At 40.1% G+C, this 26577-nt stretch overlaps 1 protein-coding gene across 3 annotated transcripts in view; it reads left to right on the top strand.

The window, feature by feature from the left end:
* The window catches only part of SLC10A7 (solute carrier family 10 member 7), a 190841-nt gene that overhangs the window by 121293 nt on the left and 42971 nt on the right, over positions 1-26577 (top strand). For all 3 annotated transcript variants that reach the window (XM_016206893.2, XM_016206892.2, XM_016206895.2), the window contains one exon: positions 17303-17338. In XM_016206893.2, coding sequence (XP_016062379.2) covers positions 17303-17338 — 36 coding nt within the window. The remainder of the gene's footprint in view (positions 1-17302; positions 17339-26577) is intronic.

The raw sequence follows: 26577 nt of genomic DNA, 5'->3' as shown, positions 1-26577 counted from the left end.
CACTGATTTTTAAATATGCTTTCAATTTTACAGAATTTGGCTGAATAATATGACATGTGATCTAACCAGTATAGAAATGACAAAATGAGACTGTTACACGCTCTTTAAAGTAATATAAAATTATGGGATCTCTGTCTGGCTACCTCCCAGTATTTACATGTCACCTAAATTATTTTATAAAAATCAGGCATTAAAAATTCTACCCAGAAAGTGTTGAAGAATGAGAATATACTTTCAAACATGTATAAATTTAAACATGTTTAAATTTACATAAATTTAAATGTTATGTTTTTATGCACTGTAGTTTCCTCCAGAAGAAATCTGTATGCTTTTCGAAAACACGACTCTTACCCTTAGATGTTTAAAAGCGTGTCAGATACCTTACAGGAAAGGAAATAAAGTCATTTTACTTAAAGTAAATCATTTTTCCAAATTTCCTCAAGCTCATGTATGTAGGTACTGAGAGAAACGAGAGTTCTTTTTCCCGTTTTAAATACAAAACACGCCAGCTGCTACCCCGGCGACCCACTGGAGAAAGGGAAAATAACTAAATTTCGGCTGCAATGTGCAGAACTAAATTTATTGAAATCCCAGTGAAAGCTTTTGTTGTGTTTGGTATAATAGGGAAAATTCCATAAGATATCTTAGATTGCATTTTCTTTGTGGTAATCTTCATAGTCCGTGCGCTCCCCGGTCAGTCTGTAAACAAGCTTCATTCATTTAGAAGGAAAACTCACACCTCAGAAGCCAGCCAGGTTGGGGGATTACAGGACATTTTATTTCGCATAATGTGATTACTCCTTGTTGTAAACACTGAATCCACTGAATTTGGTTCAGAGAGGTTGGAGCTGGGTGACCCCCATTAGTTATTTTTCCTCAAGCACAGAAGGAATGAATTTGTAATCTAAAGTGTGTGGTTTTATGAACTGAAGTCAGCCTTTCTTGTATCTATTTCTGAGGCCTTTTCCTTAGTTATATTTCTGGTTTCACTTTAAGTACTTTTGAAAAAATGCATTTTTCACTTATAATAAAGAAGTCGATATATGTATGGAGTATTACTCATTTTCCTTTCAAAGATCTTCCTCTTTTCACCTAATCTGTGTTTTCTAAAAGAAGACACAATCAAATGTTTTTGTTCCTCTTAAGAATTCCCTGGCAGGCCCACGACACTGGCTCCGGCTGTAGCTGTACATTTCTATACATAATTGATGACTCGGGGCCCCGCAGACAGCGCCAGTGCACAAGCCATATAGATTACCATACAGTCAGGGGTTTGAGGTCTTTGAATTTTCCATTTCTGAATAGAAATAACTCCTCGCTAAATAACAAAAATTCCAGAAGGAGTAAGTTTACTATAGTAATAAATATTCTTCAGAGAACAAAGCATTTGCCAGCAATAGAAGATTTGGACACTCTTAAGATCCTAACTTTCTTACCCTGTCCTCCACTCCGATCATCTCTCCACTTAGCAACACTCCTAATGTTTGGTTTTGCTGATATTTTGGTAATAATATATGTTTTTGAAGTTTAGTGCTGAGGAAAGTTGAATTCCAAATGGCGCTTTATGAGTTATTCCTTAATATAATTGCCCTTTTTGTTTCTTTGATTTACTAGAAGGTGAGAAGGCTAGGGGATATGACTCGTTATCTTTTCAGGAGGAATTTGTGAGATTCTTGTCACGGGAGTAGCATCTGCTATGGCTGTCTTTCTGTTCCCTCTAAGCACCATGAGCACACATTCTTGCCTTTTGGCCTTTGTACGTTGTGTTCCCCTCCTTCGCAGACCCTTTTAGGGGCCCTTCACCTCCACCCTTCTCTTGGCCGCTCCTACTCATCATTGTGGTCTCAGTTCAGGAATCCCTTGCCACCTTTCCTCACTCCCTCCTGTGGCCTTTGCCTTTTTACATCGAGTTGGGGCAAAAGCAGAGACCAGACCACCCTTGTCGTTGTGTCCACAGCCCCTAAGATATGCCTGACGCAGAGTAGGTGTCCCGTAGTGATATACTGAATGGAAGTACAAAGATACTGGTAATATAAAATTAAACTTAAACAGGATGATATGAGTTGTTAGATTTTATATGATAAATTGTTAGAATTTGTAGTATTCCTAAGTTTTCATTTTGTTTTTCTTATAGTGATATCTATTCTTAAGAATGCCCTGATAACAGAAAAAACAGATTTGGATTATAATTACATTTTGCATTTAAAGACTCATGACACTAGTATGAAATTTCAAATGACCATGTTACTATAAATAAAACCTGTATTGGTTAAGAAATAAACATAGCTGAAACATTTTAGTTCAGATTAAACCAAACTGGGGAGGGGAACATATATATGTATATTCAATTCTGAGAGTTTAGACTCGTTGCTTTATTTTGGTTTGCTTTCTTTTAAAAACTATAATTTCTCAAAGGGCAAAGAATTTTTTCTAAATCCTACCATGTGCTATCTCATTGTAGATATCTGGAAGAGAACTTTATTTTTGTCATTATTTCTTGAACTGCCCTTATATTTTCAGAAAACAAAATGCACAAATGTCTTTCTCTTGCAATTAATGGAACATAGTTCTAAAGTTCTAATGCAAAAGTGGCTGATTATTGGTATTTTTAATACTTTTAAATTTCAGAACATATTCCAGTTCCCATTAGAGTCACTCATTGGTTTGCAAATTAACTTCCTAAAGTTTGTAAATCAATTGTTGGTTTCTATGGGACATAATTTTGAATTAGGCCCACAAACTACAGTATTGTGTTAATAAGCTGTACAACTAAACTATTTGAGTTCATCTCCTGACCTCAAAAATTACTGTTTGACCTTTGGCAAATTAGCTAACCTCCATGTACCTTGATTTCTTCACCTGCAAGTGGGGGTATAATTGTACCACTCCACGGGCTTGTTTTCAAAATTACATTTCATTTGCAATGTACATAGAACAGTGTTTGGCAGGTACGCTCAATAAATATTACCTATTATTGTTATTATAATTATTCAACAGTCCTAGAAGCAAGAAATCATTTAGTCCTTTATTCAGAAATATTAATCGAGCCCCTACAATGCCCCAGGCATTTTACTAGGTACAGATAGTATAAGATGGAATAAGAATAAACATGGTGCCTTCTTCATAAAGCCTGTAGACCAATGGAGGAGACACAGATATTCACTAAAGGATCACACAAATACATGTAAAGTTGCAACCGCAATAAGTGCCACAAAGGAGATCTGTGATGTCATGAGAGTGCATATTCAGGGGAAAATTGATACTGACAGTAAGGCTTCCTTGATGACTTGAAGGAAACTAAAATCTGCCGGTAGAAGGGAACATAGCCCAGTCCAGGAACTAGACCGAGGGCCACATGGCTGGAGCATGGAAAGCCAGATGGACAGTGAGGAGAGAGCAGATGGCAAAGTAGACACTAGGAGCACATCATACAGGCTGTTGTAGGCCATGATCGGACTTCAAGACTATTGCGAAACCAATGAAGGATTGCGTTTCAGTGCAGAGAATGGGCTGGAGTCTCCGACAGTATAAAAGGTAGGAGAAAAAGATCCCTTCCTAGATGTAGCTATTGGTCCCAGGCTAAATTTTAAAATGAAAACATTTGCCATTGCACTCTCCTGACTCCCTCTCTATTCCCTCTCCAACCTGGGTCATTTCATCATAGCTCTCAAGCCGCTGTTCACCCCTCTGCATCAAGCTAGTCAGGCCCACCTTGTCCATATAAGTGCATCCCGCTCCAAAATGCTTCTAACAGTCTCATTCTGATAGAAGTTTTAGATTCTCAGAAGTATTTAGCACATGGTAGAATGGATTTAGACCAAGATGTGAGTAGCTTATCTCAAGAATAATGTTCTCAAACTTTTTGGACCCCTTTCCATTCTTAAAATTTGTTGAGGACCACAGAGAGCTTTTATTTATTTAAGTTATATCTATCTGTACTTACCATATTTGAAATTAAAGCCAGGAAATTATTCATTTTTTTAAAAATAGCAAAACCTCCATGATATATACATACATATTTTTTATGAAAAATAACTATTTTTTTCCAAAACAAAAAGAAACCCTAGTGAGAAGAGTATCATTGTTTTACCTTTTGCTGATCTCTTTAATGTCTGGCTTCATACAAGACAGCTGAGTCTCATGTCTCTTCCTATATTAAATCTTCCAGTACCACATGTCCTGTAGCCTCTGGAAAACTCCACTGTATGATTGTGAGACAATGAGGGTAAAAAAGGCAAATAATGTCTTAATATTATCATGAAAGTAGTTTTTATCTTGCCAGCCCCTAAAATAGTCTTAGAGACCCCCAGGTCCCCAGACCACACTGCGAGAACCACTGCTCTCAAAGAAGACATGCAATTTAAAAAACAAGATGCTTATTAAGTAGAAAAACTCTCCTCTGAGACGGCATTTCAGGCAGTCTGAAAAGTGAATGGGAAGAATTCAGGCAGCGTGGCTGTCTTCTATTTCTACTTTTCATCACTTCTCCCATATATCTGTGTTTGAACCCATTAAATTCTCTAAAAATTCCAAATGACTTTCAGTGTTAACAGAGACTCTTGTGGGTGTTTAGACAATACTTGAAATTCCTGAAATATGATCTTTTTGCCTTGGTTACTGGTGTGAGGCTCATTCCGCGTTCAAAGTACATTGTGATTCCCTCATGGCTTCCTGTGATCATCAGGTCACTTAGCTCCTGTGACACAGCCTCGCCTGGAGACTGTAGCTTCACTGTGTTTATCTTCCAAGAAGAACTGATTTGTGAGGTGTAGCCAAAGTAGCAAGAGGCATGTTCAACTCTGTGGCCTCTTCCTGTTCAGAAATGACATAGTTTTATATTATTTTCTTATGTGGCACACAACCTCTTTCTGAAGACAGCTAAAAAAATTTGAAATGATGCATCATTTAAAAATGAGTTTGGCTTCTTTCGATGACAGACTTGAAGATCAGCATTCCTTTAGATGAGTGTTGTTGCACTTGTCAAAAATTCATTTTCATTCTTATTAATCACACCATGCACCTCTAATGTAAGTTCCACCATCACTATCAGTGAGAATAAATTCTGCCCTTTGTTTGTTTATGTTAATCATATATTTGTAGCCATTCACTATTAAATGCTTCATCCCCACTCCCTTCACAATTATCAAAGTAGCTGCAGGGAGAGAAAGACTGTGTAGATGGTAAAAGACTGCTAAATCTATGCTTTTCTTCAAACCAGTAACTTATCATGCAGAATTAATGTTATTGACCACTGCAGCTGATCACCTACGTCATTAGTAATTTATCTCTTTAAGGAGGGACATACATATGTGATGAAAAACATTTTGAAAGGACAGCTGCAATGCCGTTTACACTTTTTCCTTTGAACTGAAACTCTTGGGTTTCTTTTAAGATGTGTCGCTTATAATAAATGGTTCGGGACATGTTGGGCTTGGTCAGAGGTCACGAATGAGTGGCCCAGAGGCCACATGCAAACCACGGAGGTGTTTACTTTGGCCTATAGAGTGGTGCTTGTGTGCGTGTGTGTGCACGCGCCTGTGTGCCTGTGTGTAGGTTTTGTTTTTCATCTGAATTTGAATGCAGTTACTCATGTTATTTCTAGGCTACTCCACTCCCTATTCTCTTTACACTTACCTAAAGCATATATTTACCTTGTCAGTTTAGCCACTGTCAGCATTTGAATTAACAGCTCTACAACAGGTAGTCACATCAAGGGAGGATAGAAAAATAGAAAGAAATAGAACCCAAGGCAATTACAATATATATACTGTGACTGACATAAGAAATTGCCTAATCAAAAATTATTTGACAAGAATATATAATGGCTGATTTTTTAAATCCTTGGACATATGAAAAAATAACTTTAAAGATAAGTGCGAAATAACACTTTATTGAGAAGCATGCCTCAGAAATGATATTCATTATGTAAAATTTTTAAAATAGCTTAACATAGGAGTAAGGGTGTGTAATTATGAAAGGGGGCCATGTCTTTCTGAAAGAGATCGTCTGTCAACACTCTGCTTTTTCACTTTGTTACTTTTATTATTTAGAAGACAGTGGTTTATCTAGAAAAAAGTACTTAATGTACATTTAAACATATAGAATCAGCCACACAACTAATTTATCAAGTTCAGAACTTGACCACATTGGTTTATGTGGAAGGTCCCACAGCACCACCTAGTGCCTTGTATTTTACTTTGCATAATATTTTTGTAACTTAAAAAATTCTGATCACATTTTAATATCAAATGTGACACTGAAATAAATATATGGTTTAAGTAGTATTATAAATAGAATGAGATAAATTCTTAAAGGTTTAATTAAAATTTTTAAGTAGAACTCAAAAAAATTTATATAACAGAACTCTTATAAAAATTTACTGATAAAAAATTACTAATATTTTTAATTCATAACCAAATACTCCCTTTATAAGATTGTTACATTGTGTGTGAGCTAATGGAGTTGTTGATAAGTTTTTTATGCAAAACAGGTGCTCATTCCTTTTACTTTTTTATTTGTTGCTTTATAATAAATTCAATGTCATTTTTCCAGACTTCTTTTTGAAGCCCCTGAATTCCCACTCTTTCTAGATTAAACTACACTTATTAACACTACATACCACAGCACTTATTAGTTTCAGACAAAATTGTACTAACACTTTTAAAACTAGAATTTTAAGGTTTTTAGAGGTGGAATGTTATAAAATACTTACGCATTAAAAATAAAATGAGTCAAAAGAATGAAATGCATTTACATATTCTTTTATGAAAAGCGCTCCAAGAAATATAGTGAAGTGAGAAAAAATAAAACCATGTGCAGAATACTGTGTATACTATGAGTGTCTTAAGGAAACTATGAATTTAAATAATTTAAGAAGATGGATAAGGAGGTAGGTAGACGGGTGGTATTTTATTTTCTTCTCTGGAAGGAGTCACAAAGAACTGTTAATGTCTCTGGAGACAGAGGACTGCTAGAAAATTTCACCTTTTATTTTTTACTATTCTATACAATTAAAATTTTTCTAATCAAATTCATGGATTACTTTATTTAAGGTCAACAAGGGTTCTTTGAGTATTAAGATTGTGAGCTATTTCATTTTTCCTTGTAATATTTCTCTGTATTAAAAACAAAGCCTACCTTTTTTAATAAAATGAAGCTAGCATTATGAAACATGGTAAGCATCTATTTTATGGGCATATCTTTTCAGAAGGCTTTGTGGTACGTTATTTGTTATTTTGGGGTATGTAAGCTCCAAGAAGGCAGAGAATTTTGTCAGATTTATCACACTGTATTCTTGACTTGTAGAGTAGTACCTGGCACATAATAAATGCTCAGTAAATAAGTGTTGAATGAGTGAACGAATAAAAGCATATTACATTGCATCCAAATCTATATAGTAATGAGATGTATTGTGGTAGAATTTTATGCTATTTGCATATATACATAAACATACATACATTTACATTCTTATATCTAATATCATTTAAAACATGAACACTGATAAGTATTATTTCAAAGTTTATAATAACAAAGAGGTTTGATTATACTTTGAGATGTTTGTTATTATCCCCCCTCCCCCTTTTTTCGAACTATTTTTAATAAGACTGTATGCATTCACATTAGCTATATTTGGAACTTGGTCATAATGAAACTCAATCTAAATGTTTACTAAAGATTAATACTCTCATAATTTACCTTCTATATTTCAGTCACTAATAATTCTGTCATAATGACCTCAGTGTTTGCTACTTTAAAGTTCCTGCAATCACTTCTATTAATCACAAAATGGTAATTACTCATTATTAAATAGACTCAATTCCTAATTACATATTTAAAATCTCATGGCATTTTATAGCTACCTGTTAGTGAAAACCCATTCAGAGGCATAAATTGTACTGTTTTATTTTAAACATACGGTTTATCCTTACTGATGTGGTATGAGTAGATTTTTTTTTCTTTAACTGTCAAAGTGTGTAGAAGTTGCCCTCTACTGGGGAACTAGAAAAATTATGGTGACATCGATTTTCAGTTTTCTTAAAGACTTCTAGTTAAGTTCATTGATGTGATTTGCCAGATGATCACTTCTTGCTCTCTGTTACTTTTAAGTTCTGAAGATATTTAACGTGTTTAGCAGAGTATGTTTAAAAATAAATAGTTGATGTGAATATACCTACAGCCATTTCTGAGTGGAAACGTTGGCTATTTCTTCTTAAAAACCCCTTAGTGACAACACCCAAAAGTGTGGCCCCTGAAGTAATCGTGCAGGGATGAGTCTTTGTTGAAATGTTAAGGGGAATTCTCTGTCTATAACTAAACAACCATAAGTCAGGACTGTTTTTAGAAATTCATCATGGGAATTTTGGAGTGAAAGCCTAAGCACTAAAAATTGTTTTAGCTAGCTCCTTTGCATTTTTCTGTGTCATAAGGCGAAATTTGATTATGTAGAAATGATTTACTTGTATTAATTATGGAACTTTTTATGCCAAATAAATCACATGATCATAAAATGGTGAAGCCAGTTTATCAGTTCTAATAAGCTGACAGGACACTGCTCTCCCTCACCTCCTCAGTGTTCTTCCCTCTGCCCCCAGGAATTGTCAGACTTTGGATAGGGCTGCCCTGGAGAGGTCCACTGGTAACTAATAAAAATAAATATGCTATTAAGGAGAAGCCTGTTTAAAGTAGACATTGATGGTGGGAGTGGGAGCTCAGGAAAGAAGACTCACAAAAGTTAGCCTGCAATGAGACTCCTACTGCCTCCCCCTTGGTGGTGGGGGGAGGGTATGTGGACCAATGGCTCGTATGAGGAGCCAACCTATTATTAGGACCCTTGGTTAATCCATGCCCACCCCTTGACTAAAACTTCACAGACTCACAAAGTTCAGGGCCATTCTTCTAAGCTGTAGGAATGGCTCTGGCTAAGGAATATTATTAAAATGAGAGTAAATCAGACCATTGATATATGAGACAAGGCAAGTGGAGTGCAGCTGTCTCCATTCATTTTGTCCATCCTGACACTCAGTATCGATCGTCACAGCTAGGTCTCAGCAGCGCGTGCTGTCATTTAGACACACCCACAAGGAGCAGATGCGCTGCGCCAAACCCGCTCCTTTCACATGTGCAGACACAGTCTGGCTCTTTTGTTTGTTGTTTGTTTATCGTAAAGATCTGTTAGGAGTTTGAACACTAGTTTTGATTAAACTATTATTTTGAATGTCTTATTTAAAAGAAAATCATTTTACAATTTTCTAGAAGTTTATTTTAACATCTGTAGGCCTGCTTTAAGCCTTCCCCAAATCTCCCACAAATTGCTTTCCATCGCCTCCCTTCTCTCTCCCCAGTGACCTTCCTACTCTCCCTTTCCTCCATCTGCCTTACTTTCGCAAAATTTTGCAAAAATGTTCTCACATAGCCTTGTTAGCAATTTATGAGCCTTTTTTTTGGGGGGGGGGAGCACCTGTTTCATGATTTGATTTTCTTCATAAAACCCTTCTGTGATCTGTTCTAATTTTATCACCTATGTCATTTTTTGTCTTTATCCAGACGATTACAGTGCTGAGTAACAGTTTTCAGGTCTTCCTTCATATGTGAGTTTTGCCCTGCTCAGCTGGTTTACGGGAGGCAGCGTGGTATTAGAAATGAAGAGCCGGGCAGGGAGTTTGAGACCTGTGCTAGTCCTAGTGTCTCCACTAACTCAGGCTGTGTGTGTGAGACACCACACCCTCCAGCCTCAACTCTGCAGTCTGCGAAGTGAGATGACAAATTATCACTAGTATCCCTTTCAGCTAGAACTTTCTGCCATCTCTAAAAGAACTTTTAACCACTATGTGGACACGCGATGGCAGAGAGACCGCGGATGCTGGAGCCAGACTGCGTGGCCTGCCTCTGGTTCTGCCGCTTATAGCTTAGGGATTCTGTGTACTTCTTCCACCTGCACACCTCAGTTTTCTCCTCTGTAAAATGGGAATCATAATGGCACCTTTCTCCCAAGTCTGTTGAGAGGATGAAGAGCATAGAACAATCCCTGGCACACAAAGAGAAGGCATCCAGTAAATGTCAGCTAGTCTCATCATTATCATAGACTTCAAAGCTTCAACGCATTTCAGAAAATGTGTTTCTCATCAAATGGAAATGTTGCTCCCTGAGGGAAATATTCGTGGACACACACTCAGGCATTCATCTGTGCAGCAAAACGTTTATTGAGTGCCTAATGTGTGCCACGTACCATTCGGTTTCAGGCATCCGTGGGGAAAACGGCAGATACGCGTTACATCTTTTAGCCAGTGGGTCATATGTATTTAGTGAGACTCTAGCGGCCTGACCAAGGCCCTTGGTGCATCCTTCTCATATATTCCTGCACCACTGGCAGGTTGGGTTGTGATCTTTGACCCTGCTTGAACTTTACATTACATATTTTGCATTGATTTCCTGCCATCCATTTCCTGAATATCTTTTTAAGTTTCCTACTTTCGTCCTTTGCTCTTTTTCTTTTCCTAACAACTTTTCTTCCCTTTGGACCATCTCTTGACCTCTCAGCTTTTGCTTTTATTCCTTTGGGGTTCTGCCTCCTGGCACTTCCTGCAGCTTAGCCAAGGTCTCGGTAAGCCTCTCTTTCCACAACTATAAAATTGGGATAATCAACTTACTTATTGAAAATTTAAATTAGATAATGCGTGTAAACCATTTAGCACAATTCGTAGAACATAAATTACCTTAATAAGTGTTGGCAGTTGTTAGGATGGTGGTATTGGGTATCAGTGAAGCAGTGATTCTGAAGCAAGAAATACCCCCAGCTTCTGTGTGTAATACCCAGGCCCTGGGAACCTTGGCTGCCCACTGGATTGTATGGAACCATTCTCTTGACATTTTTAAGAGAGCTGTGCTTCTTGTGTATAATGCCTGATGTGCTACTAATAATCCTTAATAGCCTGCCCTATGTATTACCAGGGAAAATAAAACTGCAGCACGTCGGATTGCAGTTCTGTGCCCAGAGTGGAGACCTCAGGCCAAAATAAACCCTGGCAAATATTTCCTCAGCCATAAAAGCTTATATCACCAAAAAAGAAGCCTTGGCTTAATTCCTTTTGCTGCCTCCTTTGGTCTCATATATACTCTACATATAAGCATTTTTAAGAGACTTCTTTGGCAAGTTATTTATTGCATGTTAAATCTATAAACTTAGAAGACATCGAATTTCAAAGTGTTCTTATCACTCTTAATCTGGATAGAAAAAAAAGCCAAGATCATTGTTAATAGTTTTAATACAGGTCTGTGAGTTCACAGTCTGAAAAGGTTCACTTTTTAGTTAACAAGTAATAAGAGAAATCCTGAGTTTCCACACTGTTTCCAGCTCTAACGCGTCACATCCGTTCAGATTAGTAGCGTACGTGGTACTCCTCGTTCGCGTTCTTGCGCTTTTATCCCTTTTCTCTCACATAGCCCTGGGTATAAGGAGCCTGAATTCCCCACGTTCTGCCTGCTCTTCAGCATCCTTAATTTCCCCTCTCCATCGCCTTCTGCAAAGAGAACCATCTTCAGGTTAGAAGTAGTAAATATTGGCAAAAGGAGAGTAGGCTCAAGATCAGCACTCTCTGCTGGCCCAGGCACGTTACCTCCAGGGTCCTGGGAAAACGAACACTCGAGACGGCTGAATGGCTAGTTTTGACAAATCATAAAGAAAAGGAGTAGAAACAGCAGCTGGCCATGTGCAGTGTCACTGCAAATATCAAAAAAAAAAAAAAAGAGGAAGATAGTAGATTTTACACACTATTAACTGGTCGTTTATTTTCAGTCTAGAGAAAAATTGAAGACCAGGTCATTGAGAAGTTGTCTTATAAGCAGTTACAAAGGAAAAGACTGTGATCTTAGAAGCCAGCACGCGTTCACGAAAACCCAAGTCATTAAAAATAGAAGTTTGTTCCACTAACATTTCTTTTTTAAATATAATTGCTAATGCAATACTTTAGAGCCAGGTCCGAACTACAGCCCTCGGGCCAGGTTTGACCATGACCGTTTGTTTACTCACTGTCTCTGGCTGCTGCCCAGCTCTAACAGCAGAGTTGAGTAATTGCCACAGTCTGTATGGCCAGCAAAGCCTGGAATAATTATCTGGGCCAATACTGAATAGGTCTCCTACCCATGCTCTAGAGTCTGAATCAGTTCTTTATGAATTTTTAACGAGTCTACAAATTACCTGGAAATCTTGTGGGAAATGTAGATGATGATACAGTAGGCCTGGGTGGGGCCTGAGACTCAGCAGTTCCTGACAAGCTTGCAGGTGAGGCCCATGCTGCTGGTCCACGTCCACAGTTCATTCTAGCAAGGATCTAGATTTCAAAAAGACACATGTATATCAAATACCCCCATTTAAAGAGAAGGAGAGAGAATTCTGAGTTGGGAGTCAGTTTAATTGGTTAGACTCTGACTTAGTTGAACCATAGTGTCCAAGGAGTGTTAAAGGATCAGTGTCATCATGGAGAGATGTTTTCTGAGTCATTTAAAAATGATTGTTTAATGGTCATTTCCTTGCGAAAGGACATTGGCTCAGAGATGATATCTGAAGGGAATGATCATGAGCTTGATAACTCAAATGTTTAGGTGACCAATAGCAACAGGGCCAGTCTGCTGGCTATTTCCTCTGTTGGAAGACAATTCTCCATATGTCTGTCACATTTCTGTACATCTGTGAGCAAGCATGGTTTCCCACTGTTTTTTCAAGGATGTTTGTATGGTGAACAGCCTTGAGAGAGAGAAATAGCATCTCCCTCTGGAGCAAAGGGCAGGCATACTTTCTGCCCATTATAAAAGATTTGGGTTCCCTAAATTCCATATTCTCTTCCTGTAATGCAACCCACTGTTGCATTACAGGCATCTGTCTGAACCCATCTGCACCACCCACTTAACTTGGGGGCAAGGGGAGAGGGGATGGGGTTGGGTAAAAAAGGTGAAGCGATTAAGAAGTACAAACTGATAGTTATACTATGTAATAACTATGTATGGTGCTAGGTGGGTACTTGAATTATCAGGGGGATCACTGTAAATTATATGATTGTCTAGCCACTGTCCTTTACACCTGAAACTAATATAAAATGATATTGAAAGTGAACTGCAATTGAAAAATAAAATTTTAAAAGAAAAGCCATCACAAGGAAGGAGAGTGTAAGACATGCCCTAAGTTGCTCCAAGGGGAGGACAAGGCAGCAACGGAAGTGGGTTGGAATCAGTGTAGGAAGGAGCTTCCTCCTGTCAGAGAGCTCCAGCCAAGCAGTGTGTGCCTTGAGAACACTGTTCCCCTAGGGGATCTCTTGCAAAGGTGCAGCTATCACACCCACAGAGCAAGTGAGAGAGACACTCAGGGGGTATCACACTGCAGAGGACTGGACCAGGTAGGTCTGAGATCCCTTGCAAAACAGATTCTGTCATTCTGTAAAACTTGAGTCTTTTAATTTAAAAACTAAAAGCACCTTTCCCAGGGCTTGAAATTCAATATCCTAGAGATGAAAGCCTAAGAAGTCACTTTTAGTATCTGTGTGATCAATAGTTGTTGCAGCAAAACCTTTTGATAACATTCTTTTTTTTTTTTTTTAAATTATAATTCACTTCAGTTTTGCCTTTTTTACAAGTTCTGCTGTTGAGAGAAGTGCATTCACAGTTTTATTGTTGCTTCAGTTGTTACTTTGGGGGGCTGGTTTTGTTTTTTAATGTGACTAAATCTTAGTTTCTCAGATTTGACACTTTTTTCCCCTCCCAACTAAAGTCATTGAAATATATTCACCCAGTCATTCACATCAGAGGTGTAAATGGATTTTCTGAAGGTTTTTTAGGAGACAATCAAAGCCCATCACTTTGTGACTTGATTTCTTCAGGTGTTGCAATCAGAAAGCTTAACACACCCTCCCAGTTGCAAGGATGCTAAAACTGTGTCTTGACCTTGAATCCACAAGGAGGGGGGTAACATCTTTTGCTAGAAGTGCTTATCTACCACCTCTTGGTTTCAGCCATTTGTATAGAATTTACTTGGGAAAGAGAAAGAAGCAGCAAATGGAATTGAGCCTTCAGAGCCTGAGAGAAAATGGCATGTTTATTTGACTTTCCAGCTTCCAATGATTGTTGCTGTTACAGTTTAAAATTGTAGGTCACCCTTTTTATCATTGATATTTGAAAAACCTGACTTTAAAAGCATGTATCAGTCATGTCACACAAAGGCTTATTACCCAATTTGTTTCATGTCATCAAAAAGACATACTGAGTTTAAAGCTCCTCTCAGGTTTACTCTTAAAATACAACCCCGAGGAAACAGGGTAAGATTGCAAAGATTTTATTTATACCATTCAGGATCCCAGGCTCTGGAGTCAGGAAGCTAGAAAATGAATTTCCAGCATTGCCTCTTTTTATTTCACTCAGTGTCTCTGAGTCTCAGTTTCCTTTCCTAGTAGGTGGAGAAAGAATAGTACCTACCTCATAGGGTTGTTGTGAAAGTTATATAAGGTAATATACATAAAGTCCTCAGCACATCATCTGACACAAGTACTCCATAAATATTAGCTATTATTATTCTAGTAATAATTCTAATGACCTCACCAAAACTTAATTATAGAGCTCTCGTCTGGATTAATGGCATCTGGCTAACTCATTTCCTTATACAACTGAAAAGCAGGCTTCAGCACTATATAACAATTCATTCTTAGTTAATGAACTTGAACAGCCAATTTTGAGAAAATAATGAGGAATCTTGAATCCAGAATTAGAAAATGCATCCTATTCACTAGGAGATTTTTAATATTTTAGAAACAAATAATCTATTGTGTGTTGGTGACTATATGCTTGAACTGTTCGGGCAGGAAAACCTGCGGATCATAGTGCTCTGCCTTCCAGAATAAGGTCCTCTCTAAGAATTGGTCAGCTAGAGACCAAGATCACATAGCAGCTCATCACTGCACGCATGCCCAAGAAGGACTCTAGAGACCTGCACCGGCTGCTGAAATCTGCTGCGCAGGGACCAGTGGTGTAGTGCAGTCATTTCTGGATTGGGAGTTCGACAGCGCAGGCTCGAGTCCAGCCTTTGCTATTTATTTTCTGTATGACTTTGGTCTGGTTGCTTGGTTTTTCTGAACCCCCATTTCCTCATCTGTAAAATGTGGCTATTTTATAACCTAACTCCTTCAAGAGGGGAGGGTCAAATTTTTAAATGTCCATAAAAGTGCTGAAGCAAAATACCATTAATAGTACTGGTATTGTTACTATTACTAATACTATGCTACTGTTGCAAAGGAAAATCAGTGGGAACCAGGGAGAACATGGGTCCCTATGTACTATATATGACACTAGTATGACTCCTCCAATATAAGACAAATGTCCCCAGAGTGGTGATGAGACTCACTGGGTGAAAATCCTTATCCCATCACAGATGTCGTACCTGCATCACAGAAGTGTTATTAGTGTCATTGACATTCCAGAATTCACATTAATATAAGTTTCTATTTTATTTTTTATCTGAATTTAGGCGAGTTGACAGATAACAGAAAAACTGGTCAAGTTATAAACTAAGTCAAATCCATTGTCCATATACTAAATTATTTACCAACTCATTATGCCCTTGCTTTAAGTTCTTCAGTAGTTCGCTATTTGTTGACAGGATCCCAAGCTCCCTCTCCTGGCCTGCAAGGCCTTTGGTGATCTGGTCTGGGATTCCTCTACTTTATGCTTTTCTTTCCACCATGCTCAACATTTTATAGTTTTGTGGATGCCCTTCCCTCTTCCTGGAATATCCTTACCCCCTTTCTGCTGGATCAGTTTCCATTAATTCTTATAATTAATGGAACAGTGCCTGGCATATAAGTGGACATTCAATAAATGTTTAAACAAGTCGACTTGAAATCAGGTGGCTCCCACATAGACTGAATCAGCCAGATATTTTTGTTTCCACATGGCCTTGTAAAATCTGGAATTCCTACTAAAGTCAGAATATATTCCATGTCATCGAAAGGCAATAGCTCTTATAAGTTATTTTGACACTTTTCACATGCAGCTTTCCTAAATGTGCTGATGAGAACCTGTTTCGTAGACACCAATGGAGTTGATAAGCCATAATACATGTTTTAGAAAACAGGTTAAAAAACATAACAAATTAAAATGCTGTATTCCCTATTGTCCATTGCAAAAGTTTGCACAGTAAAGAAGCATTTGTTCTGTTATTTAACAATAAAATAGGCTTGTGTGTGAATATTCACATGAGTATATTCCTGAGAAAGTCAAGATAGCAATGTTCATATAAGGTAGGCCAGTCCCTCTTGGGCCACATCCAAAAGAATGTAGTAACTAGTGGCAAAAGGACTTCCTAAAGGACTTCTTTCCCAGAAGTAATGAAGTGGTACCATCCATAGATCCTGGGCAGAGTGTTCTCTGTCTGTCTTTCTCACACATGCGCACACAGATTCTTTGGGATTTTAAAGTTCCAAGTAGAATTCATTAATAAAAATACGAAATGAGTTTTCTTGTATAAATCATAGTGAAGTGTGGAGAGATAAAGGAAGAACTAAGGGGCGAATAATCATCTCCTGCTCTACGCAGAAGCCTGTCAGTTCGCTCCCAACTCAAACACCTGGTTTAAAAGATTTATCTGTAAGAGGCCTAAAAGTTTGTATCCTGCCTCGTCGACAGCAGCCTCAAACTATTCCTTGTCATCTCAGAAAACAAATCTTTCGCTCCTTCCTGCCTAGGGGAGGCCGAGGGACTGCGGTGGTCCTGTGTGGCCGGATTAGATGAAAGACTTGCCTTCCACCATGGAGACATGGAGTCTAATCAAGCGAAATGAGTTCTGAGATCCCCGCGCATTTCCTAGGGGAGATCAGCCCGCATTACAGAATCACGGCCTCTCATTCATCACGACTGACGCCGTCTTTGCTCAGGAGAGGACCCCAACTGGGACTAAACCACCTGTCTTCCCTTGAAGAGGCACTTCATCCAAGTTAGAGTTGAAAGCCTTGGAGTAAGAAAGCTTGGCAGCTTCCACCCGAGTGATGCACATGCAACGTGGAAGGCAACTTAAGTTTTACAAAGGGAAGACGAGCTTAAGGAAGATCAGTGGTTGTGGTTTCAAAGATGCCGGATTCGAATCATTGTAATAGAGATGCTGAGGCATTATGATGGGGAGAGCCTAGATTGGGGCTCCCTCTGCCCTGTTGTTTAGGTTTTATTAAGCAGAAGTGAACAGGATACCGTTTCCATGCATCAGAGTTTTAAATGCAAAGAAACTGTGCTGCTTCCCATGCTCACAAGTGATCATCTCTTTTATTTCTTTCAGGGCATCGTTATAACACCCCTGCTACTGCTGCTTTTTGTGAGTATTTTGGTATCATCTTTAATATCTTTTATTAAAAGCCATCTACAACCCTTGGAGAAAGGCCGTTATAGTAAAACAGAACTTTGAGTCCTTTTATGTGCCATTCACCACATTTTGAACTGCTCTGGGAGTGGAGCTGCGCCAGGTAATAACATGTGGCCCCGGAGGATCCCTGTTGCCTCATGATCCGAGGCCAGCATCAGGACCCAGTCATTCAGCTTCCAACTCCTGGTTAAGTCACTAATTATTACAAGTTAGTGACCTGTGACATAGGTCACAAATGTGCTGCTCTTTATTTTCTCATTAGTAAAACTAAAGTGATTGTTAGTGACCCAGTGTTTGATGGAAAGAGCCTTGGAACCGGAACGAGAGGAAGCTCAGGTTTCCAAGGCTGACGGTAACTGGCTTCCCCACTTTGGGGAAGACTGCCTTGATTTTTTCATCTGTAGAATGGGAAACACCACCACCTACCCTAGGCTGCCTCCCAGGGATAATGAAATGTGCTTTGGAAATAAAAAAGATACAAGCTACTGGTTAACTAAACAAAAATTGTTCAGAAAATAAGAAATGCTAATTAACTGTCTTATTTCTTTTGGTACTAAGCATATGAGAAATTAGATGAAAAATTATCATAGAAATTAATGTTATCTCATGCTGAGAAAAGCGTATGTAATCATGAGTGATACCTAAAATACTTTATGAACTGTGCATTTTTCATACACACATCTCCCAAATATAAATCACTCCACTGATCACTGAAATGGAGTGGGGATGTGTTTCTGGGAGTGAAATGTAGCTGTTTAACTAGCACTATTTGTCAGTGAATTAAAACTATGGGGAAATTTATTTAATTATAGTGTAATTACCCAAGTTGGAATTCAATTAGAGTAATAGAGTGAGGGACTTCATTTCTTACAAGCTGTGTAGGAAGTGGAAAGGGAGAGAGATACTACTAAATACTAAACAGTTGGATTCTGCATGATTCATGAAAGACATTACCTTTAAGTACAAAGCCCCAGCCTTCCCTTCCTTCTGAAATGCTAGGTTCCTTCTGACAAGGTAAGGGGAGTCAAATAACCAGATGACTTCCCTCAGCATAACGAATTCATTTATTTGGACTTCACCAGTTGAGAATTTGCAGCAAGTCCACTTGAAACTGAAGTGAATATTAATTTGCATTTGTTTGAAATACAAGACTTGAGATGTACCTACCATTCACTAGATAGGTGAGGACCTGGGGTCATCCCTCAGTATTGTTTCCTAGACCTAGGTTCACAATTTCCCAGGAGTGCATGCACAGGGCACAGGCCAATCTGATGTCCCCACTTGCATGAGTCAGAGGACTAGTATAGAGCCAGGTATCTGGTAAGTGTACAGTGAATGGCTGTGTAGCTGCGGTTTTCCCCATTGCAGAAGAAATGAAGAGCGGCGTCCCTTCCTCATGTGACTCTTTTAAGAAAACCAGGGAGAAGTCATAGCCACAACTAGAGGGCTGAAACCTAGGCTAGCACTTTTGAGTATCTCAGAGGCTGGAATCTCGGCTCATAACTAAAGAACTAGATGTGTATTTCTTTCCCTCTCCTTCCCATCTGCATGCTATGGAGATTTTCTGTGCTGATCAATACTATTAATACAGGCATCGTACTATATTGCAAGCTTTCCCCCACTCTTGGGCCCATAGGCTTGTGAGCTTTAGTGGGTTCAACATTTTAAAATAATAGAGCAACAAGAATAGTGAAAGAGACCACAAGACCCTCAACTTAAAAGTTTATGTTTCCCCCTGAGCCACCTGGGCTGTCTCAGTAGGTTCAATAGCATCATCACCCAGCACCAATAGATACTTCACGTTGCATAACTTTAAATGGCATGCACAGTATATAGCACTTTTTGTCCCTTTAGGTTGTCATGCATTTTACAAACAATGGGCATTGCTTAAACACTTGGGTTACCAGGCCTCATTTACTAAGCAGGACAAAAACCAGAGCAACTTAAAATATGAACACATTCCATAAAAGATGTAGTTGGTTTTTTTTTAAATCAACACCCCTGTTTTAAGTTGAGTTGTGTCCCTCAAGAAGATACGTTGAAGATCTAAGCCCCAGTTTCAACTAATCGATTGAAACATCGATTAGTTGTTCCACTTATTTATGCACTCATTAGTTAATTCTTGTATTACTCTGACCAGGAATCAAACCCACAACTTTGGCATATCAGGACAACGCTCCAACCAACTGAGCTACCCGGCCAGGGCCTCAGTTCTCTATAGTCTTAACCTCTGCTCAGAATGTTCCCTTCACCATCTCGCTCCAACCAAAACCTATCTTCTGATTCATGTTCCTGCTGGAGGCGTCTTTCATATCACTGAGCCTTTAAATGGAGTAAGGTGTCTATCTTGCACCTCATCACCAATTCCAGATCATTTTCCATGACTTCTCCATAAAATCCCCAAATTCCTTTGAAGATTATTGTTAATACACCTATACTCCGTGCTACCGCTCCTTGTTGTAATTATCGCTAGAACCCCAGGTCACTCTTTGAGTTCAGAAAATGTTAACATCATTGTCTTCTTTTTAACAGTACACTAGTTCTTAGCATTCTCAATACTCACATAGTTGACCCTCCTAGTATCCTGGCCTCTAAATTCTTGACTTCTCCATTGAGACTGCCTTCCAATTCATCTCGGCCAACCACCGCTGTAGTGAGACCCTTGACTTTATTACTGCAATAACTGCATCCCTCCATAATCCTATTTTCAAATGTCTTCTCTTACCTACAGCTTCTAACTTTGTGACTTATTCCCCAAAACAAAAATTCTTCAAACCTGCTGGAACGGCCAGTCTACTTACCTCATCACCTTAATAATGCCTTAAAGTCACCCACCCTACTTTCACCCGCTTACCCTCACATCCCATCTTACCTACCCTAGATCTCATAGTCCATCAATATAATTACTTTATTGCATACACCATCAACAACCTCCTCATCTCTTACTGCTTCATATTTGTCTGGCAAAATGCCAAGCGATCTTATATTCAGCTCCACAACTCTCTGTATATGTACCTGAATGTGGCTGGAGTGTACCCTATCATACTGACTGATCTCATTTGAAATTCATGACAACTAACTGTAAGTAAACCAGACAACCCTACTACCTTCCTCTAATTAATTCACATTCCCACTTTCTAGAAAATCATTTCACACCTCTCCTTGCCTCTCAGATTTCCAGTGCTGCTGCTGCTTTTTTCATCTCATGCAGAAAGGAATTGAGCTAATGAGGATATCAGGAGAAATCAGAGAAATTTTACAGAATCCCACCTACCTGTATCTGTATTCTTCACCCCCTCTCCTGTTTCTGTAGATAAACTATCTTTGCTCCCATCTAAGGCCAGCCCCTCCAGTGGTGCTGTCCCTTACTGCCTACTTAACAATATGAGTCACACAGATTTCCTTCCTTCTATATTATCAAATTTTCTATCTACTGGACCATTTCTATTAGCATATAAGTATTCAGTAACATTACATATCTTAAAAATTAAATCTCACCTTACTCTCTGCACACTCCATTTCTGTGCTCTCCTTTTATAGCAACATTCCTCAAAAAGTTATTTAAACTTATTCATCACTCATTCCACATTATGTATTGAGTTAATTCTATATACCAGGCACTTTCCTAGGTGCCAAGGTTATAGCAACAAGCAAAATAGAAACATCTTTGCTCTAATGGAGGTTATATACTAGTGGTGGGAAGCAACCAACAAGTAAGTAAAAATACAGGGTGTAAGATGAGTGATAGGTGCTAAAGGGGAAAATAAAATAAGGAAGGGGGGCCAGAAGTGCCAGAGTGGGAAAGTGCTATTTTAAATAAGGTGGTCAGGGTTGGACTTACTGAGAAAATGATATTTGAGCAAAGGCCTGGAGGAGATAAAGGAGAGAGCCTTTGGCAGTAGAGCATTCCAGGTGGGAGGAATAGCAAGTGCAAAGGTACCAAGAGTGTGCCTGGTGTCATTAAGGAACAGCAAGTGTGTCTGGAATGGAGTGAGCAAGGAGGAAAGTAGATGGAGATGAGGTCGGAGAAACAGCAGGGGCCAAATGATGTAGGACCTTGAAGTCCTTTGGAAGGACTTCGAATTTTAATTTGAGAGAGACGGGAAACCATGAAAGAGTTTTGATCAAGGGAATGGCATGTCTAACACATTTTTTAAAAGGATGGTTTTGGGTGCTGGTGGTCATGGTGGAGACAGGAAGACCAGTGAGAAAGCTAGTGCAATATCATGGCAAGAGACGCTGTTAGTTTCACAGGGTGGTTGAGTAAATCTGTTGGGAAGTAGTTGAGTGTAGAATTTTAAAGACCTGAGAGATTGAGTGAAGGTTATGAGGGAGAGATAAGAGTCAAGGATGACTCCAAGCCTGTGCAACTGGAAGGATGGAGTTGGCATTTGTTAAGATATAGAATACTGAAGGGTGGAGCAGGTTGCAGGAACTCACAAAGAGTTTAGTATTGGACATGTTTGGATTAAGACGCCTGTTAGAAAAGTCAAGCAAGCAATTTCCTATATGAGTCTGCAATTCAGGGGAGCTACCTGGGTGAGAGATACATAATTGGACACATAGGAAGGAATTTTAAGTTAGACTGGATGAATTCACCAAGAGAGTGAGAATAGAGAAGGAAACATATCAGTGGACTAGATTCTGGGACATTCTAATATTAAGAGGTTGGCAAAGGAGACCCAGGAATGTGCACTATGCTTAGGAGGAACCAAGAGATTTTGGTGTCCTGGGAGCCTAGCAGAGAATGTATTTCAAAAGGGGGCGAGTGGTCAACTACTTTAATGCTGGTAAGAGTTCAGGTACGATGAAGTTTGAAAATTGACCACTGGTTTTAATAACATGGAGATCACTGGGGCCCTTCACATGAACCATTTCAGCGTAGTTATGGGGTAAAGGCTTGATGGAAGTTGTTTCAAGGATGGATGAAGGAAGAAGAGCTTAAGGCGGTGGTCGTCCATAACTCTTGAGAGGTTTTGCCCTAAAGAGTACAGGAAATGGGGTAGCAACGAAATTGGGAAAGTGATTAGCATATTTGTATTGATAGATTAATCCAGTTAGAGAGGGAAAAATTGATAGAGGAAAAAAGGGGAGAATTCATGGACCCATGTCCTTGTGTAGGAGAAAGGGGGTGAGTTCTTGTTCATAAAGAGAGACTGAGGCCTCCTAAGCACAGAGGGTTCACCTATAGTAATGGGAGGGGGAAAGGTAGAATAACTTCTATTGAGTCAATATAATGGGAACTGATTACATAACCCCATGGGAAGAGCATGACTACCTTTAGAGGAAGGTATTACTCTCACTTTAGATGAGAAAACTTAGGTTCAAAGAGTGTTCGTAACTCTGTTGAGACTGCACAGCTAGAGAGAGCGCGAGGCGCTTCCGCCAGGCCTGCCTCCCCTGAGCCCCCTGGGCTATGCTCGCACAGCAGGCCTCCTAGGAGACAGTGGTTTTCCCACATGCTACCCCCACTCAATCACTTCTTCTCGAATATTTATATTCTAGGTAACACAGAAAGACAAAGAAGAATAAGGCATAATTATTGTCTTTAAGAAACCTAAAGCTTATTTGGGTAAACAAGAATAAGGAATAATGAGACATTCAGAGGAAACTAACAGCTACTCTGTGCTGTGCAGACCGAGTTCCATAGGAGTTCATGGACGAGGGCGGTCTGCGTCAGGGGGAGACCCATGGCAGCTTGGGAGGCCACAGCCATTATTAGCTTCCTAGTAAGTGGCTCCACCTGTGGTTTTAAGAATTCTTCAACTTTTGATCCCATCGCTATAAACAAGAACAGTGAATACAGCCATTACTGTCATGTGCCACACTCTATTTTTTGTAGTATGTTCCCAATGACGATTGCATAATTGATGGTCACATGTATAAAATGATGATATAACATTAAAGAGAAGCTATCCATTTGATTGCCCCAAATGTTTTACACTGAGCCAGGCTTTCCCCCCATGCCAAGAAGTGTTTGTTTCTAAAGCAAGTGAAAACCAGTCTTCTCTGGAACCTGAGAGTAGCTTATCTTCTGACTGTGCGCAGAGATGGTTCTCACACAGGGAGAGCTTTGTGAAGCAAAATAATCTGGAATCTGTGGTAAATGCCCATGTCGGCCTCCCACCAGATCTTTTGAATCATACAGGGCTGGAGGAGCATCTGGTATGACATTTCCAAATGCTCTAGCTAGAGGTGACATTGATAAGTTCCCTCCCCGCTTTAAGGACCACTGACCCAGAAAGACCAACTGCCCTGCTGGTCTAGATCTTCTCAGACTTCATGAAGAGGGGCAGTGGCACTGGGTGAGCTTAGGCACAGCGCTGTCTCAGCCACACTTTCCCTGCCCCTAGTTTCCTCCCAACACCAGTTGCTGCCGGAGCCTGAGCAGGCAGGGTCTGCAGAATGAGGACACTGTCATTGCACCACCCTTGCCTGCCGGTCCCTGCGCTTAGAGCACTCTTCCAGAGCAGCTTACGTGGCTGCTCTGCTTAAGGGACTATTTAGTTAGCAACAGTAGGTGCTTCGGTTCCTGAACCAAACTCACATTGACAAGACCAAAGCCTGTGGTCGGGATGAGAGGCAAAGTTTGTTTATAGATGGTTCTGAGCATCTCTGCCTCCAGCCCTCCATGCCTGGAAGACCCGTCTCCCCACAGCTTTCTTCTGTGGGTTGTGATAAGCCAATTTACCATTCCATTTGGGCACATTTTACTAAAACTTCTGTGTGGTTTGAGTAACTGGAATGTATAGTTGTACATAGTTTACGTCAGTTACTGGAAGGTAATCTTTTCATCTTAGGTTTTAAAGTAGCCTATAACAAAAAAAATGTTTTACATTTCTTTTACCTTCCAAAAATCACTTGAAGCCTGTTTTGCTCTTTCCAGAGAAGGAAACACACCTTGCCTCTAGAATTAAAAGGGTCCTTTCCCTACTAAATACATACTTTCCAGGCAGTAACCCAACTTTCGTTTGATACATGCAACTGAATCAGTCTCAAGCATATTCTTAACAGTCATGTTCTTAGTTATGATAAAAAATACTGAGCCTGTCAGCTGGTGTACACTGAAGTCATCAGTGTTGTGTAAGTACTCAGTGCCCTTGCATGTATCCCTGGGAGAGAGGAGCAGCAGGAATGAAGGAAAGGCTCAGCTGGAGTTTCTGGAGAAAGGTGGACACCTAGACAGGTTTGGGGCCCGGGCACCCCTTCTGCCTGAGTGCTTCTCCTTGTGAAGGGAAGGAGGCTGGCATATGTGAGCGTGTCTGTGTGTGGGTACTAGGAGGTTAGGTGCCATAGTAAACAAGTCCCTTCCTTCTTCCCCTTCCCCCAGGACTGGGCTCTGTGGGCGACGGATGGGGCGAGGGGGAAATGGCAGGAAGTGAACAAATCCTGTTCTGTGTCTGAAGCGGCATCTTTCCAACTTCCTCGCAAAAAAGATTTTAACTTCCATAATTCTACAATATAAACTGTGAATATCTATCTTTATTTTTCCCTGAATGTGGCGCTAATGAAGGCGAAGGCCAGGCATCAGGGGTGAATTATTTAATGCAATAATGTTTTAATAGCTGAGAAGAGGCACAAACAGTGGCGAGGCCTGTGGCTAATGGATTTCCCTGGTAGGAGATAAAAGGCTGATTACCCAGCAGAGCCAGGGAAGACCTGTGCGTTAATGACAGTTTACAGGTCAGCTCACTTACAGGGGTGATTTAAAACACACCATCTGTTTCCTAACTGTAGGTTGATGCCTAGGATTTTATGGACAGTCAGTGTCCCTTCATCAAGAATTGGTACTTATTTGTCTTTCTGAGTCTTGTTAGTTTGGCCCCATAATATTTTAGTGACTGGATCCCCAGATTCTTTCCCAATCACAGTTTCTAAATTTAATGGATTGGCAGCAGCCAACCCTGCTTCCATTCAGCATTTTTCTGCCAAGTTAGAAAATCGAGTCCTAATGCCCTAAAGTATCCATTGCATGTACAGTACTGGGTTAACCCTTTCTGATCACTCTGCCCTGGAGCAAGTCATGGACCATCTGTGAGAGAGTTGAGAAGATGTCACTCAAATAATTTCTGCCCCCTGTGGTTGAAATCCCGAACCCCAGTTGAGAAAGGCTGTTCCATCCACCACTGCGCACCAAGTGTCCCCCGACACACCGTTTTCCTCTTTATTTCCCCCTCTTCTTGCTTCTGCCGCCTTCAGCTCCCCATCTCCATGAGGCTCCAGCCCCCAGCCCCCACATACAAATACGCTTCCCCTCCTTCTCTCACGTGGGCAAGAAAGGGGAGCCCACTCCTGCTCCTTGCCCATTTGCTGCTCTGGGCCTTCTGTAATTAACATGCAGCAGAGTGTAAGGATTAAGTGTAAGGTCCGTGGAGTGACTCTTCTGGGTTTGGATCCGGGCTCTGTCGCTTTCTAGCTATGGTGATGGTGACCTAGTGGTTTAACTGTTCTATGCCACTCTTACCTCATGAAAATCAGGGTACTGATAAGACCCACCTCAGGGGGCTGCTGTATTGAATTATTCAACATACATTAAGCATTCAGAGCAGTGTCTGGCACAGAGAAAGTGCACAATGAGTGCTGCCGTTAGTGTAATTGTGAAACAGTTGTGTGCGAGGCCAGGCTACTGATCCTGCCTTGGGTCTGTGAATTCTGTAGGACTTTTTAAGTTACCTGAAGTTGGAAGGATGGAAAGAAAAGAAAACATCGTCAGGCCCCTTTTTCTACCTAGGTATTGTCATTCATTCACTGAACCCATATTTGTTGAGCACCTACTATGTACTGGGTTAGTGGTTCTCAGAGTGTGAACTACAGCTCCACAGCACCAGCAGCGCCTGGGCCTCATTAGAAATGCAGATTCTCACCATCCTCTACCCCCTTTCACCCTTCTCCTCAGATGTTCTCAAGGTGGGGCCAAGCAGTCTCTGTTTTAGCAAACAGATGCTTCTGTTGTGCTGGTGTAAGAACCAGTGCCCCAGATGTAAAACACAGTCACTCTGCTGGGCACAGGAAATGTAAACGTGAGTAAGACCCTGTTCCTGGCCTTCAGGAACATACAGACTCCTGGGAGAGACAGGTTTGCAAACAAGAGCAACCAAGGGTTCTGAGAGGTATAGTGGAAGCTGAGCCACGAAGGAGGGGTGGCCACTTCTGCATTTTTGGAGGAGGGTTTGGAAAGGATTCCAGAAGGA

The sequence above is a fragment of the Miniopterus natalensis genome, chromosome 4 (assembly GCF_054644295.1).
Source record: "Miniopterus natalensis isolate mMinNat1 chromosome 4, mMinNat1.hap1, whole genome shotgun sequence".
NCBI lineage: Eukaryota > Metazoa > Chordata > Mammalia > Chiroptera > Miniopteridae > Miniopterus > Miniopterus natalensis.
Note: the sequence above shows the minus strand (reverse complement) of the source record. Positions and strands in the feature narration are given on the sequence as shown.